General features: G+C 45.1%; 1 protein-coding gene across 1 annotated transcript; it reads right to left on the bottom strand.

Annotated features, from left to right (window-relative positions):
• Positions 1 to 566: 566 nt before the first annotated feature.
• Positions 567 to 21,731, bottom strand: gna12a (guanine nucleotide binding protein (G protein) alpha 12a). Its single transcript, XM_070980464.1, has 6 exons — positions 20,984 to 21,731; positions 14,286 to 14,504; positions 5,592 to 5,642; positions 5,298 to 5,498; positions 4,745 to 4,951; positions 567 to 3,649 (listed from the first exon to the last, which is right to left on the bottom strand). Exons 1-6 carry the CDS (start codon positions 21,299 to 21,301, stop codon positions 3,488 to 3,490), a joined length of 1,158 nt encoding a protein of 385 aa, XP_070836565.1. The 5' UTR covers positions 21,302 to 21,731; the 3' UTR covers positions 567 to 3,487.
• Positions 21,732 to 21,824: the final 93 nt, after the last annotated feature.

The raw sequence follows: 21,824 nt of genomic DNA, 5'->3' as shown, positions 1-21,824 counted from the left end.
TGTGTAAATAAATCTGTGTTAACCAGCGATTTCTAAAACAACGCTGAAACTCTGGTCTAGTTGTTTCTGGGCTCCCTCCCTCTCTCTCGAGACTCTCAGTCTGTTATGTATCAGAGCTCCTCTGATTAAAAGCCAAAGCAAAGGTCAGACTCTGCTGGGTAACGGAGATATCGCCTGACTTCAGCTTTACTCCTGTGCCCAGCGGTCTGATAGCTCTAGCTGATGAGCCTCATATTACATTATGTGCAATAACAGCCCATGGTTACCCTCCAGGCTGTACATCATGATATCAGGAGCCTCGACGCTCTGCTTTCTGGCTTCGCAAGATGGCTTTTAGTGTTCATAAAACTGCCCCTGGACATGAGAAAAACATGTTTGAATTTATTTTTCCCCCCACATCTCTCCTTCATTTTTAAAATCCCCTGCCATCTCACTCCACTTCCCCCTGCCTGCTGATCTTTCTACCACTTTTCACTTTCCAGCACCGAGGTTCTTGACCTCTCGCTTTGCCACATACACAAACACGCACACAGACGCACACGCTGAGAAAATAAAGAAACAGCATGTCAGCAAACGGCAGTGTATTTCACCACAGAGCACAGAGCCAAGGCACTGGGAAACAAAAAACAAAAGCAGAAGACCTCCCTCTTTTTCATCCTCTGCCTCCATCCTGCTCGCCTTTAAAAGTCTGCCGTCCGTTTGTTTGTTTCGTTGCCTTTTTTCCCCCCGCAGACCTTTTCTTTTCTGGCTGTTTTCTCTCAGACACATCCAGTGCAATGACGAAACGTACAAAAAAAAAAACTTGTGTGAGTGGAGAAGGTAGGTTAGTTAACGACAAATGTTACAGCAACGTTACAGTTACAGTGACGCTGTTAGGCAGAGTGCTGTTTGTATTGTAAGGTTACCACATTACACACAGTGTCAGGCAAATACTTAGAGTATTCTACGTATGTACAAGACGTATGAACATGCACAAAGTGTTTAGTACAGTATCTTAATAAGGCGTGCGGAAGTGCTCACGAGTCGCCTCATTCCCATCGAGGCCATTTGGACTGAACAGTCAGGGAGGGAGGAGCAGCCCAGCTGTGTCCTGCTGCTGCGTACCACAATGCACCTCATGCAAATGTTAGGAGTCAAATCACAGATTCTGCTTTTGAAGAGATATTCGAAAGAAATGGGTCTGAAGAACGGAAGCAAGGACATGGGTTGAAATTTTAACAAATTTTGAAACTACATGTTTCTGATTGGCTGGCAGGCGTCCCTTAAAAATCACGACAGGACGTCTCAGACGCAGTTTAACCACCTTCGTTAATCGTACAGCTGCAACTAGCTGTTAATCTGTCGGTTTCTCTTTGATTCATTGATTAATCATCTGGTCTTTAAGTCATCGAAACAAGCTGCAAACACAACATGGACACACACTCAGTGGCCACTTTATTAGGTACATCTCTCTAATACTGGGTGGTCTCACACAGTTCTGTGTAAACAATCATCCCAGACATGCTTTTATGCATTGAGTTCCTGCCACATAATTGGCTGAATTTGTAATGTGTACCTAATAAAGTGGACAGTGGAGTGGATTATAGCCTTGTAAAGTTGATATCATGAGGGCATTAGACAACAGTCGCTCGTGTTCACTCCCCTTTTAGCTCTGGTTTGGTCTCACTCAACTCCTGAGGTAAATATTTGGCTCTTCAGCGGCTGGGCGCTCCGCTTCGTTCACCACTTTCTGCTTTTTGTAGCTACACTGGGTTTATGTTCTTGTTTTTGCTCAAAACAGCTGCCTGCTGCTTGAATGAACTGAGTTCTTAAACTAAAACAATGAGCTGGAAAGAGCTCTGCAGGGTCACGTGATGACATTTCACTGCAGGTTCATCACGCTGAACCTTTCACAATGAATACGTTTTCTATTGTTAACATACAAATATTCACTTGTGCAGCTTTAAAATGCCACAAAACACCAAGCAGAATGTGCTACAACCAAAGGTGACATGCTCAAATGACTTACTTTGCCCAACAAAACATCCAAAATTCAAAACTATTCAATTCTCAATGATTTAACTCAGACGACTGTCCCATCTGAGAATCTGGAACCAGCGCATTTGTTTGATAAATGACAATAAAGTCAGTCAAAATTGTTGCTAATTAACTTTCTGTCAGTCGATTAATCAATAAATCAACATTGTTGCAGCACTAGAGCTTCTTTCTTTGGTGTTAGTGTGACCGGATATAGAAAACACAGCCTCTGCACACGGTAGCAAACCTCTCTAATTCTTGTTTTGGTCACTTTCTACGGTCTGATGTTTTGTGCCAGCCTTCCTTGGAGACTTCCCACCCTGACTGCTACAGAAGTCCAAAATGGCCACCGGTATCATGGGAATAAGGTCATTTACAGTTCAACCCTGTCATTCTCGGCTTTTCCCTTCACGTTTACGGGCCAAAGAAACGGGAATGAGTAGTGTAACCATACACCAAAGCCTTCTTGTGAAGGGGATACTTAGAATACGCCTCAAGTTAAGTCTACGCTGTTGTGGTCCATCTGCTGGGATGTTGGTGGGAAACAGAAGAAGTCACTGGGATAGAGATGAACCAAAATTCATGTGGGACCAGGAGCTGAGAGTCTCTAATTTGACCGCCTACTGTTACTGCCGGAGAGGGAGGAGGCGAACAATCTGCGTATTGTGCCGGAGAGGACAGATTAAGAGGGATAAGACTTGTTATCTGCAGCTGTTCGTCTCTCGTACGACGGCCGGAGCGAGAGAATAAACACAAGCAGCGGAGAAGAGGTAAAGATCGAGAGACAGCGGAGGAGAGAGGAGGGAGCACGAGAGAGCTTCATCTCTTTCCTCTGCCGGAGTTCATTGACAGGAACACTTGTGCAACCTTATCACATAACACAGCATATGACCAGTATGGGCCCAGCCCCCGCCCCCCTCCCTCCGTCACGTGTACATTAGGACAAGGCATTCTTCTGCTCGCTCTAAACTTTCTGTCTTCCTTGTTTTATTCCCTCTTTCCCTCCTGCTTCTTGCTCGAACATCTTGTTCCGGCTACATTTCAACTGGCAGCAGTCTGACGTGGTTTAGTGACAGGGTTGTCATTAGTCATACATACATCAAAAAAAAAAAAAACACTTTCAGTGCTCAGGTCATGTAGTCGGTGCTTTTCTCTAATTTCTAAAACACTTGAGAGCTACAAGAAGTGGCTGTTTTTCCAGCATACACACATTTATACAGGTTAAATGCAGGACCTTGTCCTCTGTGACCCTCCCAAGGGGTTTCCACAGGGGCCGACGGAGGCCAAAGGGTCCAGAGTCACTTCATGGCTCCACAGGTTCAGAGTTCAGTTAAATCCACACTGTGGGTCAACTGGCTGTTCCACAGGTCAGTGTTAATATGCGCTCGAGAGCCGGAGCGTCCTCCAGGCCTGGATTCATGGCTGGTTTCACAGTTTACAGTCAGGGAAGCTGTCGTCTGCAGCATGAAGGTCACTGCAGCATGATATCTTTGAGGTTTTCCTGCAGGATGGTGTCCTTGACGGCGTGAAAGACAAAACGAATATTTTCGGTGTCTATCGCGGTGGTGAAGTGGTGGAAGAGCGGCTTCCCCCGGTTTCTCCTCTTACGGCTGAACGACTGCACCAGGAACGCCTGGAAGGAGCAGAGCAGAGACACTAAATATCTGATTTGTTAAACATTATGCACATGAGACGACCTGTTTCAGAAATCAGGGAGGGGATTAGAGAAAACCTGGAGAAAGTCGATCTGTTGGCCGTGCATGCGGCTAACCAGGCTCCTAATCTGCTTTTTACATGTATGCATGTGCATGACAAAGACTTCAGGCAGAGAAAGAATCAGTGTGGGTCGGCAGGATCAAAGGAAAAGATTATTAAAAGTAGTGTTACGTCCTCACATTCAGAGCATTTGCACCCAAATAGATAATAATATGCAGGTAAGTTTCCACATCTGAGCACATTTGCACTTAAAGGAAAAGCCGAACTGCAGAGTCTTTTCACCCCTTACTGCACCGTCAACCTTTCACAAACACACTCCCAAATATACAAATACACACAGTTTTTTACAAGTCAGGACTACATGTAAATTCAGTAAGAATGCAGTGACCTTCCGGGTGTACACTCATATTAAGAGCGACAGGTTCTGGCTCCATGAAAGGTACAAACAGGTGACACACCATCAAAGGGATTCACACCTATAAAGCTTCACAATTTATTACATTTATTATTTGTGTTAACAGCAAGTCCCTTCGATACAGGACGATCAAGGCAATGACCTAATTTAACACAGGTGTGCGCTCAGATAGCCACGGGGGGCAAATAACAGGACAGAATATGGAGATAACAAAGTTCAGCCTAGTATAGAAAACATTAATGATTAGAAAGGTTTAACATTAAACCGGGGCGGTGATGCATAGAGCCTCTGCAACTTCAAATCAGCCTTTTGCTGCCCTGATCATCGCGTGAACTTTATTGACTTCTGAAGGGGGACATGCCAGAAAAGACGTGAGAACCACTGGCCTATGGGGACCCAGCTGTTGAGCCTGTCAATCCAAACATCCTCTGTTCACTTCATAAGGAGCTACACATGACAGGCTGCAACAGAAATTAGCTGGAAAAGCGAAAATGAGCGCCTGATAATGCTGAAAACATTAAAACCTTTGGTTTTGGTGTGTGTGTGTGTGTGTGTGTGTGTGTGTGTGTGTGTGTGTGTGTGTGTGTGTGTCTGTACCTGCACGTCCTCTAGCCTGCGTGGGTCTCCTCTGAACTCGGGAAAGTTCTTGCGGATGTCCACCGTGCGAATCTTTTCCACCAGCAGGTCTGTTTTGTTGAGGAAGAGGATGATGGACACGTTGAGGAAGAGCTTATTGTTGACGATTGTCTCGAAGATATTCATACTCTCCACCAAACGGTTTGTCCGTCGATCCTCCATCAAGACCTGGAATCACACACACACACACACACACACACACACACACACACACACACACACACACACACACACACACACACACACACACTTCATTATTCATTGTTTTTTCACGTTTTATCTGTGCATCAATTAAGGATTCGGTCGTCATCATATGACTGTTGATTTGAACTGCAGCCACGACTGAGGGAACAATCAAGTTCCCACAGCCGACCACAAAGAGAGCTTTGTGAAATCTCGAACGCGGCGTCTCTCTGATGTTTTTGTCCATTTCGTAACTCTCAAAGTCAAGAGAATACTGATCAGACTGTCTGACTAACCTCAGCGATCAGAAACGTCTGTGTTTGACTCGTACCTGATCGTACTCTGAGGAGGAAACCATGAAGAGTATCGATGTGATCCCGTCGAAACACTGAAACCACTTCTGCCTCTGGGACCTCTGCCCTCCGACATCCACCATCTTGAAAGGAATCTTCTTGATGACAAAGTCATGCTCGACGATGCCTTTAGTCGCCTTCCTCGCAAACAAAATGTCCTGCTTGCTTGGGATGTAGTTCTGAAAAAGGGGGGGATAAACATTTTCTCACAAGCTGAAAGAGGTGAAGAAATACAAAATGCCCTCAAGATTTAACTTGTCACTGTGACTCACCAGTTGACCAATGCGATCCAAGTTATCCAGGAAGTATTTGACTGACTCACTCTGCAGAGAAAAGGGAAAAAAAATCCATTACAAACGCAAACCTGAGTCATCTTATCAGGCATCAACCAAACTTAAAGGACCCAAATAATCAAATCAAAGCACTTCATCAACAATTCAATTTCTCATATTTCTTCCTTATTAGATTCACATTTCATGGAAGCTGCAGTTGTTGATTTAATAACATATTGATCAATGGCTTCTCCCCAATCAGCAAACAAAGGACAGAAACCATGTGACCCACAATAATCAGATCAGTCCCATTTTATTGTTTCTAACATACTTTGCTATCTGAGGAGCTACGTTTACAGTCAGGTTTGGCCACCAGCACAGTGCTCTGACCTGAAGGCAGTCTAGTGATATGCTCGGACCATACCTGGATCGTTGTGATGCATCTTTTTATCAGTGTGTTGTCTCATAATCACACCTGGTGGATTCGCATTGTCACACAGAAACCGACATGACTCTAAAGCTGCAAAAGCTGCAAACCTGTCCGCCACTAAATAGCAGGCAGGCAAAGTTAGCAACTAGCTGGTGAGCTTAGCGGAGCATCTGGTAGCTAAAGAACCAGATATGTCCCTCAGGAGCTGGTGGAGACCAAAACAGAGGTGAAAGGGGAATGAATATTCGATGTGAATTCACTGAGAGAGCAGGAAAACAAACGAATGCTCCGTGCCTGATGGATGTGTAACTGTTTGCTAACACATTTGCTGTGACAACTTCACAAGGTGATAATCAATCTGTGTTTTGTTTGCGGCTTGTTCTGCTACACCTGCTAAGTAGCCAAAAAAACTGCACGTGCAGCTTTAAGACTGGGGAAAACGTAAAGACGAGACACTCCACATGTTACAGGACCTGAAACGTAAGTCAGCAGGCTCACAGAAACACTGGATTCCTCCAGCCTCGCCTTGAAAGTCACAGACTACATCCAGAATCAAAGTCTGCTGCAGGAGTCGCTCGCTGAGGGTCCGTGGAGGGTGAATGTGAGATAGATTCAAGGTCCTCGGCCTCTCAGACCAGCTGGTGCATCATCGCCAACGTCACAGCTGACCTCATGGCATCGTTCCCGGCCCTGAAGGAGGCCCCAGACGAAGGGAGGCAGAGGGAACGCAGGACCAGGACCTCGTTTCTCCTGGCATTACTATTACAGGTCAGCCTCTCTGGAGGACAGCCATCACCAAGCGACAACCGCCACGCAAGAGAAGCAACTCCTCCACCTTTTCCAGGACGAAGCTCAGTGGAGAGCCAAAGAGAAAAACCTCCACTGACAAACCAGACACAACAAAACAACACCAGGCCTTCCTGTCCAGCTGACCCTCAAGCATCCTGCAGCCTCATGCAGGAACAGAGCTGGTCTGGTTTGCTCTGATGCCTTCTGACGCCCAAATCAGAACCGATCAGCCCGGCAATTAGACTGGGTGTCACGCCAGGTTTGCTGGAACACACACTTTAGTTTTTGCTGATTATTTCTGAAAATGCGCCGCACAGCTTGGATCTATTTCTCCTGCCATCTCAGGCAGCAGGTGACTTCTTTTCATTTCCATACCTTATGAAAATCAATTAGCTGCCTCTTGGAACTTGAGTTGTGTAATCCATCACAGCGAACATCAAGTCTGCATTCATTTTCGTCAGTGCTGCGCCGTCACTGAGCAGTAATGTGATCTGAGCGCGGGCTGATCCTCGCTGTAATGGATTACAACGCTCAAGGAAGTTTTAAGAGGCTGCTTATTGATTTTCATACTGTTCAGAAATGAATGGAAAGCAGTGGGTGCCTGGGACAGCAGCAGGATTTGTAAAATGGTGTGCTGGGGTGTTACAGTAAGTATATGGGATTTGCAGTAAATGAGCGGGAACTTTCAGCCTGTACGACAACACTCGCTGCACACAGACCGTAAAAAGCACAAGTTCCAAGCTGCTAGCTGTTGACACTTAGCTTCACCGTTCTTCTTTGCGTTTATGATTCCTGACAGGAGTTTAAAAGTGAATCTCTCTCTTCCTCCCTCTCTCTCTCTTAAACACACACACACTGAACAGGAAACAGCTGTGTGTGTGAAAACAGTGGGGAGACATGGGGGAGGGAGGGATTAGCGAGTCAGACAGAACCCAGATACAAAGTCATTTTAGCACAGCCATCACACACACACACACGCAAACACACATCTGGGCCTAACTGCAGTATCTCGTTATTCCCCTTTAAAAACAAGCTGAAGACAACTTTTTCTGTCACGCTGATCAAATGTAATTAATGAAAACTCTTCACGCCGCTGTTAAATAAATCTCCGTCTGCCCCAACATGGCCCGTAATAACCAGGAAACGTGACCCCTGTGCGGGTGAGATGTGACCCTGTGACCCCGCCGCTGACCTGCAGTGTCACAGCAATAGGAAACACAAAGCCAGGGACTCTGATTGGTTCAGCTGGACACGAGCAGGAGGGGCTGGTCGGAGGGAAAAGCAGGGAGAGGGGAATTCCCACAGATGAAGGGATACGCAAACACAGACAGACAGACAGACAGACACCCACACACACGCGCACACACACACACACACACACAAAAGATCACTTGCACAGACGCAAACTGCCATCAGCAGAAATGAGACAGCCTGATCAATGATGCACTGCAGGCTTCAAAGTAAATCAAAGTGAATTCATTTTATTATGCAAAGGATGAGGCTGAGCCCCTTGTAATGCAGATCTATACCTTGTAAAACTGTAAAATACAGCGCTGTGTGTGTGTGTGTGTGTGTGTGTGTGTGTGTGTGTGTGCTTGTGTGTGTGTCTGGATTTGTGTGCGAGTGTGTGCGGTTGAGTAAGGCTGGAGGAATGTCTCCATTCATGGCGTGTATGGGCAGATTAGGGGCTTTATTACAGCAGAGACCTGAATAAGCTCACATTCGTGCGTGTGTGTGCGCGCGCCTGTCTATGTGTGTGTGTGTGTGTGTGTGTGGCCACAGGTATATGTGTGCCACTTTGTTTGACAACTGCAGTCCTTTCACTACAAACTGCGGTATTAGCTCACCTTGTGAATACAGTGAATAAACATCTCGGGCAGTAACTCACAACTTTTCATTATCAATTAATCTGTTGATTATACTTTGATTATTAGTCACCTATTTGATAAAATGTCAGAAAATGCAAAAACTGTCTGAGGTGACGTGTTGAATTTGCTTGTTTTGCCAAACCAACACTCATTCAAATATATAAAAGCAGCAAATTATCATGTTTCTGCAGCCAATGTTTGAATCCTATACTGCGTTAAAACCTCATAAAATATGTTAAAATCCAAACACACTACATCAGCACTACACACAAGACAAGTTTCAAACAAACCTCCAGGTTAGTCGGACTTATTTGGAAGAGAAAACGAAGACAAACGGCGCAGTTATGACCCAAACTGTCCGCTGCAAACATCCATCGGTTCGAGCTCCGACTTCCTGGTTCAGCTCACTGTACTTATGCATGCACACGGCTTCTGTGAGATCATTAGCAGCATTTTGGGCGTGCTCACTTTCTGTTTCTCCTCCAAATAAACAGGTCGAGATAATCTGGGAAAAGCCTGTGTTTCTTGCGCAGATGTTCCCAGGTCATGTGTTGTCAAAACTAAAAATGAGTGGTGATAAACCAGAATTATCCTTTAATTCTCACACCGAAAGAGAGAGAGTTCATCAGTAGATATGATCTTACTTTTTGGCTGTTTTTCGGGCCATCGCGCTGACACGGGGATTCATAGAAAAAGATTTTCCCGCTCTGTAAATGGCTTTAGATAAAGTTACAAACTGTTCATACATGAACCCGCGAAGTGTTGCGGCTGCACAGACTTCCAGGCTGAAGTGTGTGTGTGTGTGTGTGTGTGTGCGCCTGTACATGTGTGTCAGCATTTATAGCCTCTTCACATGTGTGTGTGGCTTCAAAGTTCCCCATACAGTTAACTCAGACCTCCTTCATTCAGGACGTCTGTGCTGCTGCACACAACAGCAACGGTTTACGGTCACAGCATGATATACAGCCTTGTTTTTGTCAAGCACAAGAGGTTTTGGTGTTTGCATCCTATATCAAACTGCCTGTTATCTGGGTGTGGTGGGAACACAGAGAGCCCTGCGAGTAAACAAAATCCTTGCATGTGCTCGCTTTTGGTTTGTTTTTCCCTCACTATCTCTCCTCTTCTTCACTGTTTTTTCCTCTCTCTCTCTCTCTCTCTCTCTCTCTCTCTCTCTCTCTCTCTCTCTCTCTCATCCCCTGCTCTTCTTTACTTTCCACTCCTCTTCTTTCTTCCTCCCACCGGACTCTCTCTCTCCTTCCTCCCTCCCTTTCAGCCTGTGGCCCGGCTCCAGCTGTGCCTGGGAAAAGCTGACTGCGGTATCCCCGGAAAACCTCTCGGAGAGCGGAGCGAAGGGGGAGGCGGAGAGCGTCTAACTCAGCACATTTACTCCACAGTAGACATTTTGGTTTTTCTTACTTTGAGAGGACGAAGCTGGCGTTATTCTCTATTTTTTTTACTGTCAACAAAACCAACAATGTGTTAGCCCAGCGCTTCTCAAACTTTTTCCTCCTTCAGAAGCCAAAAACAGTTCACGCCCGCACCCTACAATTTTTATCAATCATCACCGATGAAGAGAGGCAGCTAATAAAAAGAGATCCAAGCTGAATTTTCATCCACACAAATCATATTCATTCAACTTAGTTTCACTCATTTCCCCCCAGTCATCCTCACCCCCCTGCAGAGGCCCCCCAGTTTGAGAACCGCTGTGTTCGTCTACATCTCAAAACTTTTCAGTTCCCGTCTGTGACACTCAACCAACAAAGCCATTTGTTCCTACTGAAGCCTTAAATCTTCAAAAAGGGTTACAAATATATACTTTCATTTTTATGCAAAGGTGAAGTGATTTCCTTCGACAGCTGGGCGCTGGAGTTTTCAGCATACGGCAGCCTAACAGGAGCAAATCGTGCATTTTTGGGAACTATTTTCAGCCTCAGAGCCACAAAGGAAATCCTGTAGTTTTTAACATTAGTCTCATAATTGTGGCAATTCTGACTCACGCTAGCTTTGTTCTCACCACCTCTGGTGTGGAGATTCAGGAAACACGACTCTGGAAAAACAATGTATATCAGGGCAAACAGCGCGAGCCGCATGATGTTTTCCAAATTCAGTAAAATTTTACATAAATCCAAACAAATAATCCCAAGTAGCAAACGGATTAGCTGAAGCCCCAGTAAGCGCGCTAGGCTTTGAAGCCAGTTTGACGTCACGTGACACACAAGACCTTTTCCCTTAGACTTCTATTGTGAAAGAAGTGGGTGAAGGTGTTTGTTTTGAGTGATTAAAACCCTGCAAAATGACTCATTGTTGATTTGAAATTGATCCATTTGGTTCAAAAGTCAGCCAGCTGGGCTGGTGGAAGGCTCTGGGGCCAGTGCACATTTATCCAGGTAATCTTTTCATAGCATGATGTGGCTTTTATGGCTTCATGCGCCACTGAGCAGAGTTCACAGCAATGAATGGAGCCCCGCCTCCAGTGTTGTATCCAGTTCTAATGATACAGCCGAGGGTTAGCTGTTACGCTCGCTAACTGCGTAACTGCTCTCTTTTAGCTCTGTTTTGGTTTCCTCCACCTCCTGACCTCCTAGCGCTTCAGCAGCTAAATGCTCCCTCTGTTCAGCTGATTGGTGTTTGGTGCTGAGCAGGTGGTCTACGGTGGGTTTTTGGAGCCTGGTGGCCAAATGGGAAAATCACAGCCTGTAAAACTAAACATGAGCTGAACAATTGCGGCTATAGTGCTAGCTAACTGCATAACAAAGTACTAAACAGCCTAAATCACTTTGTCTAAACATTAATACACACACTACTGAGTTTTTACAGAAACAGGATGCGTATGTGTGATCGACTCGAAATAGTGCGTGGCTCATATGTGTTTTTAATAGTTTTCTGACAACAGTGGAGGTTTATGAGGATTAAGCTATATCAGGACACAAAGACAGTACTTGCTCAGTTCATTGTTGGTTTCAGTCTTTTCATGGAATTTGTTGACATTAAGAAAAACACCGGTTTTATCCTTTAAGCCACAATGAAGTCTACAAGCCTGCACAGCTGTGCCATACAAGCTTTATCATACAACACCTCCAGATAAGACAAGGCAGTGTGACTCTAAGCTGGGCACTGTCTCACACACACCTACAGCATGTTAAGTGAGAGGGGGACGGAAGTGGCTTCTGTCTGACTGCAGATTGTTTCGTCACTGATAAATGTTTAACAAGGTAAAAGGTCACAGAAAGTAGAGCTGTGGCATCACGTCCAGTAAAGTCCAAATAAACAAGCTGCTCCAGCCAACGCAAACTGGCCAGACAACAGGACCAGCTGCCGACGCCGATGCTGTGAGACATCCACCGTGTTGACAATACGCCTAGTGATCATTCATGACAGTCTGTTGAACTATTAAGTGTCATTAACAGTCTGTCTGGCCCTTCACAGCATATTTGTAGACACTTTAAGAGTTACTTGTGATACCAAGTGGTTCTCCAGCTGCTCTGTCCTTTAAACTACAATAAGTGGTGCTTTGAACGCGTCTCAGTTTGTTTGGTTCTCCTCAGGCAGCAGAGACAGAGATGAACTCAGACATCTGGAAAAAAAAACATCAGCACAAGAGCTGCCAGGTATCCGATGTTACTCTTTCTAGACGTGGACGCTTTTTTCCGGGGTTTTTGTATTTATTGGAAAGTGACAGCTGTGGAGAGGCAGGAAATGGGGGGGAGAGCAGGGATGCAGCAAAGGGTCCGGGCTGGAATCGAACCTAGAGAGGACTCCATACAGGGCTGTTCACACCTCTATATGGAATAAATAAGCGTTTCAATATGTTTTTAACCTTGCATTCATTGGAGGAATTATAAAAAGCTGTAAGCTAAACATATTCTCACCGTGAAGTTGATATGGGGAATGTGTTGTATACGTTGAGCAGAAGCAGCATCACTGTCACTCATTTCTGGCCAGCAGATGAATGTAAATCAATTATTCACTCTTCTTTTTGCTCTGTTTTGGTTTCCACCAACTCCTGAGACAAATATCTGACTCTCGCTGCTAACTGTCCACTATGTCCACCAGCTAGTTTGCTAACGCTGTCTGTCTGCTGTTTGGCATGGGCAGCTAGTGCTCAGACGGTCATTTGATCATTCCTCATATAAAAATATTGATTAGAGCAGCTTTATCGCTAAGATTTACTGTAGGCAGAGAGAAGCTCCCATCCATACATAATCAAATTTGTCCTGTCAAATATCAAATGCCCCTAAATTTTGTCCTGCAAAAATAAATTGAAAATCACCTCTGCAGAGGAGGTAATGAATTGTAACTCAAGTCATGCTCAAGGAGCGGTTCATGAAGCTCTGGATTCATCCTGTTACCGTTCACTTCCTCCATCCCCTCGACTCACTGATAAGAAAACAAGAGCGCGCAGCTAACAAAGTCACCTCATGATACCTTTTTAATGGTGATTTCGAGGCCTTCAAGTCATCAAAACTCAATCAATTTACCGAACCTCACTCTGATATTTGGATGAGTAAAGGCACCATTTTATCAAATCCTGCTTTAAAGACACTTTGTGAATTTTTCAATAAAATACTGCCTTATTTTCTATCTATTGATCTATCTTTGTGAAGTTACGCAATGAAAACAGTGCAGTGTAGCGTGGCAGATGAAAGTCCACTGGGCTCCACTTCAGCGGCTCCATTTCCAGTCAAGAGAAAAATAATTACGTCTTTGGAAAGTCTCCAAAAAAGAAAACTTAAGTTGCTCAGAAACACAATAAAATTCTTCCACAGGCTTCGCTCTCCTTCACGGCTTTCTTTAGCTGAAGGGTAAAAACATCTGTGGCATTATCCTGTTAATTCCTCTGAAGTCGTGAGCTTGTCAGTTATTATTAGCTTTGTGACTCCTGGCTGTGGAAGATCAGTTATACAGTATGCAGATATGTGCTGCTCTCGACTGCTCGCATCACTGAGGTGATGTGCGACTATTTCAGGAACAGACGCAAAAACATTGATGCTGCTCTATTAAACAAAGCACCTAAATATTTGGTCAAAGTTCAGTTTTAACCTGTGCTGACATCTGTTCTGGTTTTTAATGCAGCCATAAGAGCTTTATTTTGAAATATTTCACCATAAATACATGACTGTCCCTAACCCACGAGACTGCTGCATTAGTAGTTTAAGACGTTTTAAGGATGGTTTGATGTTGTTAAAGTCTTTCTTGTTAAACTGTAAAAGAAATACCATTGTTGATGGAACTACATCTTTAAACTGTTACGGGGGACAGTCGTCCATCCATCCACATCATCCTTAACAGCAGCCATCAGTACAAACATTGTTCAAACCCTCAGAGCTTTATTCTAAAATCTACTGCAGACGCTACGATCTCCAAAGATAGCAAACATGTCGATCTGAATTTGGAGAAATGTGTAAAACTGATGCATAAGACATCAAAACAACATAACACATCATTTGCACTACATTCATCATTTTCATCATATGACATCAATAAAGACTTGGACCAAACAGATACAGAATATCTTTATATATCAATGAAATGAAGAAAGATTATTTTAACAGCCTTGAAGCTACTTAAGGGGAAATAAAGGGGGAAACTGTGTGTTAATCTACTCACCAGCTGGAACTCAGAGCGCCGTGCGTAGGCCTCCTGTATGCCGGTGTCCGCCCACAGCGCGCTCAGCGCCATCACGTACAGCTGAAACTCGCTCGGCTCGACCCCCGAGCCGCCCACGCGTCCCTCCCACGACATCACCAGCATGCCCTGCTTCTCGTTCTCGCAGCTCTGCCAGCTGATGCCCAGCTTGTCCCGGGCGTCCACCAGCACACGCATGCCCTGCAGAATCACACAGTCAGTGCAGGGAGGTGCTGTAACAGAGGCTCTTTCTAATGTCTGCACTATGTGTACAAATATTTCCTGACCACACGGAGTAAAAGAAACCTCAGACAGCACGTGCTGTCACCCTGGGGAAAACATCAACGCTGCATTTCCATCACTTTAAGGACATTACACAGACTTACAGTCATTTCCCGGAGGCTTACCCAAACCATAACTACAGCCACGACTTTCATTCGTCTGTAATCACCTGAAAATAAGATCTGTTGTGTTTTTGTGGCCTTAAAATGAGCTCTTTTTATCTACAGAGGGAGCAGGTCCTCTTCCACAGAGCCCACCATATTGCACTTCCGTGTTTCTACAGTGGCCCAGAGAGGACAGGGAGCACCATAGAAGAGGGTGAGGAGGGTGGCTGCAATCTGCAACCTCACCACTAGATGCCATTGATCCTAAACGCTAGATCTTTAACCCAATTCTTCGCGCTAAAATTTAAGGATCGACGTAATGGGGCTTTGAGTTTTGTCCCCATGAGGAAGGCGAGTCTCCACAATGTGACTGTGTAAACAGATGTCCCCACTGCATGAGTAATACAGGTCCACACACACACACACACACACACACACACACACACACACACACACACACACACACACTCAAAGGTTTTCATTACTTCTGGGGACAGTACATAAACGTACATTCATTTCCTGGAGTCTTACTCTAACCTGAACCTTCACCTAACCTTATCCAAATGTTATGATTTACATTTTGGGGACCTGCAGTTTGTCCCCACAAGTATGGTGAGTCCCCACAATGTGAGTGAGCAATATATAGTCACACACACACACACACACACACACACACACACACACACACACACACACTTAAACATGTACATGTGTGGCTGCTGGTGGTTTTCTGAAGAGAACCATGTGGACTGATCTTCTGTGTGGGAGGTCTCCTGCTGACTGATCAAACTAACCAACACACACACACACACACACGCACACACGCACGCACGCACGCACACACACACACACACGCACGCACACACACTGTCTCCTCTTCTGTTTTCATTAAACTTTTTAAAATCCTTTTCATTGCTCCACTTCCACATGTCATGACCCGTCTTAATGGTTTACTCTAATGCCGCTGCTGTATTGTTAAAGCCGGTTTGTTTGATTTATTGATCGGAATGACGGAGAGCTCCACAGCAAACAATATCCGCGAACTTCGAAGCGTTTCGAGGGTCACAGCAGGTTAAGGGTTATGAGTACACGTGTGCGGTGAGTCATCACGACCAGCTAACGTTTGCGCAACAGTCAAGCCTGGTCAGGTTTATTTGCACAGCTTAATATCGTATTCAGCGGGCTTACGGGCCCACAACATGAACAGCTGCCAACCCGGCTCAACTTTGTCTCTACAAAGAGCAGGAAAATCCTCTAGAAACCCCTGAGCAAGGAAAGAATCTGGAAGAAATCTCTGGCGAGGGAACACAAAGAGAGATTCCCCTCTTAAAATAGATGCACAAGGCAATTACAATAAAATGAAAATAAGACCTGACAGTTTCTCACTAATGCAGCGACTGTGTGTGTGTGTGTGTGTGTGTGTGTGTGTGTGTGTGTGTGTGTGTGTGGCCTTGTGTGTGTGCGTAGTCTGACTGAGATGCTGCTTTGTGACTAAGTGGTTCGGAGTGTTTTTAAGTCTGATCCCTCATTTACGACATTTTTTTGCCAGAACTGATGTTTGTGTTTTTTGCCGTAGGAATGAGTAAGACTGGCAAAAACAAAGCAGTGTTTAACACAAAGACACACTCGTATCCATGATCTGACACACATGCGGATCGAACACCGGCGTGCCAGCTGTGAAGTTTCAGAGAGAGTCACAGTGAGTGAGCTTTGAGTCACACTCAGGATTATCATCTACGTGTGCATCTGAGCCAACCTGTACATTATCAGCTTGCTAATCTGTGTATTTGTTGCATAATCCTCCTCTGTGGTCTTGTCTGCCTCTCTTCCTGTATCCCGTCTGTTTTCCCGCTGGTCAGCCAGCCCGTTTGTCCTCCTTGTTGGTCTGTAATAAGTCAGTAAGTGTGTCTACATGTCTACGCTGAATACACCAAACCACAGCCAAGCTGACCGGGTCTGACCTGTTTCAGAGGCTCCTCAAACTAGCTGCCAAGAAATGAAGCTCTTTTTTTGCCCAAATCTGGAGAACAACATCAGAGTCCCTGAATCTGATGTGAGCTGGTCACTTTTTTATTGTTGTGATCCTCATCAGCTGGGAAATATGATAAAGCCGTGTCGTGTTTGCTTTGAATATATCACTTGAGCTACTCGATCGATGAAAAAAAGTATCAACTGTGCATTTTCTTATCTTGCATTCTGGATAAGCTGCTTCACAGAAGCATTATGTCGATGCCTTAACCTTTATTCAGGTGCAGCACTCAGGTGACCTTCATGTAATGAAGCGAAATACAGTTCACCTTAATCCTACTGATTCTAAAAAAGTTATAGAGATAAAAATCCTCTTTCACATACACTCAATTGAAACCAGTACAAATACAATATATTCAATGTTTCACCTCATAAACTTCGTTGATTTTTGCAAATATCTGCTTATTCTGAATTTAATGCAGCAACATGTTTCAAACACGTTGGGTCAGGAGCAGCTAAAGACTGAGAGATGTGGAACGCTCCAAAAACACCTGCTTGGATCATTCCACAGGTAAACAGGCTGATTGGTAACAGGTGAGAGGATCATGATCGGGTGTGAAAGGAACATCCTGGAAAGGCTCAGTTGTTCACGAGCGAGGATGGAGCGAGTTCACCACTTTGTGAACACATGACTGGATGAAGGAGATGAACACATGGACTACAGGAACAGTTTGGAAAACTGTCTGTTTGCAGATGATCGTGTTCTGTACTGGCTCTTTAAGGCCGACCATGGAGGGCAAGGCTATGGGAAACAGCACTTGAAAGGGAGGGAAACGCTCTTCAAAGGGGAGACAGGTCGGCTCTTGGTGTTTGTCTTATGTGTCAGTGGCCCTCAGTAGTATTTGACCGCATGGGGCTAGAAAAACATGAAAATCTGAGGTCTGAACTGAAGACTCGTCACAGTCATGACATGGTCAATGGCTTCAGAATAAAAGCAGTTAGCCGCCAGCTGGGACTGAAAAAAGCTGTTTCATTTGTAATTATAAAGTAGTATAAAGTCACTGCTGTCCTCCTCTAACACTCAACACATGGGGAGGCAGAAAACATCCCCGCTGTGCAGTTAGAGTACAGTACAGATCAAAAACTGCTAAAATGCAGCATAGGTAGGTCAGCGGTGGCCTTCCTCTGTATGCTAACAAACGACAACAAACTTCAACCAGTGCACGCGGTGTTGAGCTTTATTTTAAAATCTTTCTGAAGACGCCGAGAGCGCTTTGTTTTGAGGCTTCGGCAGCTTAAACGAGGAGCTGGACCGAGCTAATAAAGAACGAGCCGTGCTCTGCGGAATAAGATGATTTTTCCAACCTCAAAGCTACTTAAAGGGATAATTAAAGGAAGCTGGGAGATAAGAAAAGTCTGCATTAGACAAACAAGCTGTTCAAACTGTGCGCTTGGGTTTTCCCCCTCGATTGATGTGCACTGGGGAGAGCACTTGGTTAAACAGTGATGGCTGACAAACGACGGCGGTCGGAGAAGTGGAGATAAGCAGAGCTCAAAAGCGTCACGAGCGCAGGTGAGCGAGGTTAACCTGCATTTGATGCATGAGGCCTTTAGATCGGTTTCACATTTCGTTTCACTTTCATTCGAGGCACACGAATAAATCCACTCTGGTGGGGATTATTGCAGAGATTTATCCCTCACTGCTGGAGGTGTAATTACGGACATTCAAGCAGGGGGACCACACCTGAACTCCACCTCTGCGATTCATTCTTATAAGCCTGATTATACTGCACACCTGTGTGTTCCGTTTATCCCTCCTTCCTTCAAGCTTTGTTCTCCTTCTCCATCACGAGGTTCCCATGAAAGGGGGGATGGAGGGAATCCTCTGCGCCCGGCAGGTGAGGCTGATCCTCCACCAACGCCCCAAACCACAGACGCTTCTGTTCAGGTCATATCCCGCTTAATACGCCAACGGATCCCGGCTTTCCTCACAGAATCATGGCACACATTTTAACATTTGGTTAATGTTTCCGCTAATTCTGCACAAATGGTGAATTCAGTGTCTCTTAGCCATTTGTGCTTCCGTTATAATTGAATGTCTATGCGGAGCAGGATGTGTCGTTTACGACTGATTCCCATATCTTCTCCTCGAGGCCAATACACTGTTTTTATTTCAAGATATATTTAAAATAATTTCACTTTTCAGTCATTAGTGCTGAAGCTATGTCAACATCTCTGCCGTGCAGCCAAATATTGTCTCTACTGGAGATCCAGTGTGTCCACAAATAACAAAATATCTCTGAATTTTGGGGAAATGTCCATAAAATGGTGCAAAAAACATCTGGATGTTCAGATTCGATGGGGCGGTGCAGCTGGAGTGTCGGTGTGCAGAATGTAAAGGATGAGGCTGAAGGCTGATAACTGATTGTGTTTTTGGTGATTTTTCAAGCACAAAAGCACAAAAACGTCTTGAGGATTCGCTGCTTTTCTTTGACAGTGCACATCTTCGGGTTTGGTGCCGTCGGTTGGATGAATGATTAGTAATCTGATGACGTCACCTAAAGATTAATCGATTAATTGAGAAAAGATGCTTTTAACAGCTTATGGGGAAACAAAAGGGTAAAACGGAGTATTAAGGCGTTGAGCGATTAGTCAGCTAACAATAAAATGAGTCAGCAACTATTCCCACAACCTACTCATCTTCATCATTTATCAGGTCGCTGGTGTCAGCTTGTTAAAAGTGAAGATTAGCTGTTTTTTCAGTTCTTTTTTTACAATAAACTGAACATTTTGGGGTTTTTCACTATTTTTCAGACAATCAACTAAGATATTAACTTGCACTCTGGGAAATGATGACCGATCCTTTGCAGTATTTTCAGATATTTCACAGAAACAATTAGTCAAGGAAATAAATAACCAATCATTAATGGAAGTTATCGACTTACTGCAGTTTGATGCTGTTTTTTATTGAATGCAGACTGAATGCTTGTGGGCGTTGGACTGCTGGCTGGAAGAAAACAATTAATCAGGCGACATCACTTTGTGCATCTTTCTCTATTTTCTGATATTTTGTATTGTTTATTGGATTAATTGCAGCCCTGACAGCAATATGGTGTCCTATGGTGTTTCACACTATAGAGAGCTCTCAGGCTGGTGGATGACGGGATTGCGGATCATGTTTCTATGTTGGTTCAGATGCATGTACTCTGACTGTGGGCAGGCTCAAATCCTGCACATCAGTCATGTGATTTCTTGAAATTTTGCCTCTCCTGTGTCCTTGTACACATCATGCATTGTGTTCTTCAGGGGGATAGGAGGTGGTGAAATGCATGTACGGGCGGGGGTGTCCTGTTCTCATGCTGTGGCCTGAGACAGCTCCGCCGCTGTATGCTGCTGTTGGGGGGGGGGGGGGGGGGGCATTGTGAACTGCTGCCTTGTCTGTGCAGAAGTGCAGGCTCTTATCATCCTTGTCTGTGCTGTGTGGCACTCAGGGCGGATGTGCTCATCCCTCAGGAATAGACTGGTATTGTTAGCTGGTGAAGGAGGCCCAGCCATGACAGCAAACAAAGGGACAGCACGCACACACACACACACACACACACACACACACACACACACACACACACACACACACACACACTTCAGGATAAAAATATGCACTATGTCAACAAAACCTCTCTGTTTGTTTCAGTTCCTCTGCGGTGGGATGAAAACGTCAATATTAGGTCTGCAAATAATGATTATTTCTACCACTGCTTAATCTGCTGATTACTATGTCGATTAATTAACAGTCGTTTGGTTCATAAAATGTGAGAAATAGTGCAGAATAACTGGACATCTGCTTCCTTGTGAAGAAACAGTCCAGAACTCCAAATATTCAGTTCCCGTCATAAAAGCACCAAATTTTCACATCAGGGAAGCTGCGGCTCGTGATAATTGGCAATATTTTCTTGCAAAATAACTTAAAGAAATGATTGATTGTGGCATTTGTTACTGATTAGCTTTCCAGTTGATTAACTGACGAATTGTTTCAGCTCTAGTGAATCTAGCTCCAAAGATTCATTGATTAATCGGTTAATCTTTCAGATGTGGTCGATAAGTCTCTAAATGTCAGTGTCCCGCACATGCTTTAATCATTTAACATGGTTTGAAAGCTTTTATGAGTTCTCAGCTAACAAAAGGTAAATTTGCAATAAAAACACAAAGGTAAGAACAGGAGTTGACAGCAGGGAATATAAACCTGGCTGTTCGAAACTTTGGACTCAGGGCTGTAAAGTTTCCTCTTTAGGCCTCGAGCTCTTTATTTCCCATCGAGCTTGTTCTTACCTTCAGTATATTCTCATAGATGGTGTCCCGGAAATCCAGAAGCGCTTTTTTATCAAACTCTTGCCCGTTAATGATGCGCATCTGTTTGAGGAATGTCGACTTTCCGCTCTCCCCGGCCCCGAGCAGCAGGATCTTCACCAGCCGGCGGACGGCTCTCCTCTCCCGGGCGAGCATCGCGTCTATCTCCCGGCTCCTGCGCCGCGCCTCCCGCTCCTGCGCCGCGTCCCTCTCCCGGCTCCTCTCCTTACTGCTGCCCGGGTCCCGGCTGGCCTCGGCCGGGAGGAGGCAGCGGCTCAGGGTGCGGACCACTCCCGACATGTCGTGGGAAAAGTTCAGCGAAACTTCAGAGGGAAAATGTTCATTATAGGATGCGACCTCTGGGGTGGAAATGGCCCAGTCCGGTTACATCCAGCTGATTAAGAAAACGTTCAGCGGATTTTTAAGTAAAGTCTACATTTAGATGTAATGGGTGAAGCCGTTATCTAGTCTCCAGCCGGCAGACAGCCCGTGTCCATCTTGGTTAGACCGCGCCATGAACATAAATCAGTCTGGATAGAGAGGAAACAAAGCCGGCAGATGTTCACAGAGTTAATAAAAAAAAGTTTAAATGAGACCGTCCAGGCCGCAGAATAAGATCTGAAGTTAAGCAGAAGTCGGTCTGTCCATCCAACGCGTAACAACAGTAAAGCAGACACACACGCACGCACCGGGACAGCCTATCCAAACTCTCCACTCAGCCGGCGGGTCTGTGAACTTGGGCAGCGGAGTGAGAGCGGCTCCTCCGGGCGGCGGTGGGACGGCCGAGCTGAGGAGGAGGGCGCCGGTGCTCTACCGGAGATCA

The sequence above is a fragment of the Chaetodon trifascialis genome, chromosome 2 (assembly GCF_039877785.1).
Source record: "Chaetodon trifascialis isolate fChaTrf1 chromosome 2, fChaTrf1.hap1, whole genome shotgun sequence".
NCBI lineage: Eukaryota > Metazoa > Chordata > Actinopteri > Chaetodontiformes > Chaetodontidae > Chaetodon > Chaetodon trifascialis.
The sequence above is the reverse complement of the archived record's forward strand: the minus strand, read 5'-3'. Positions and strand labels throughout refer to the sequence as shown.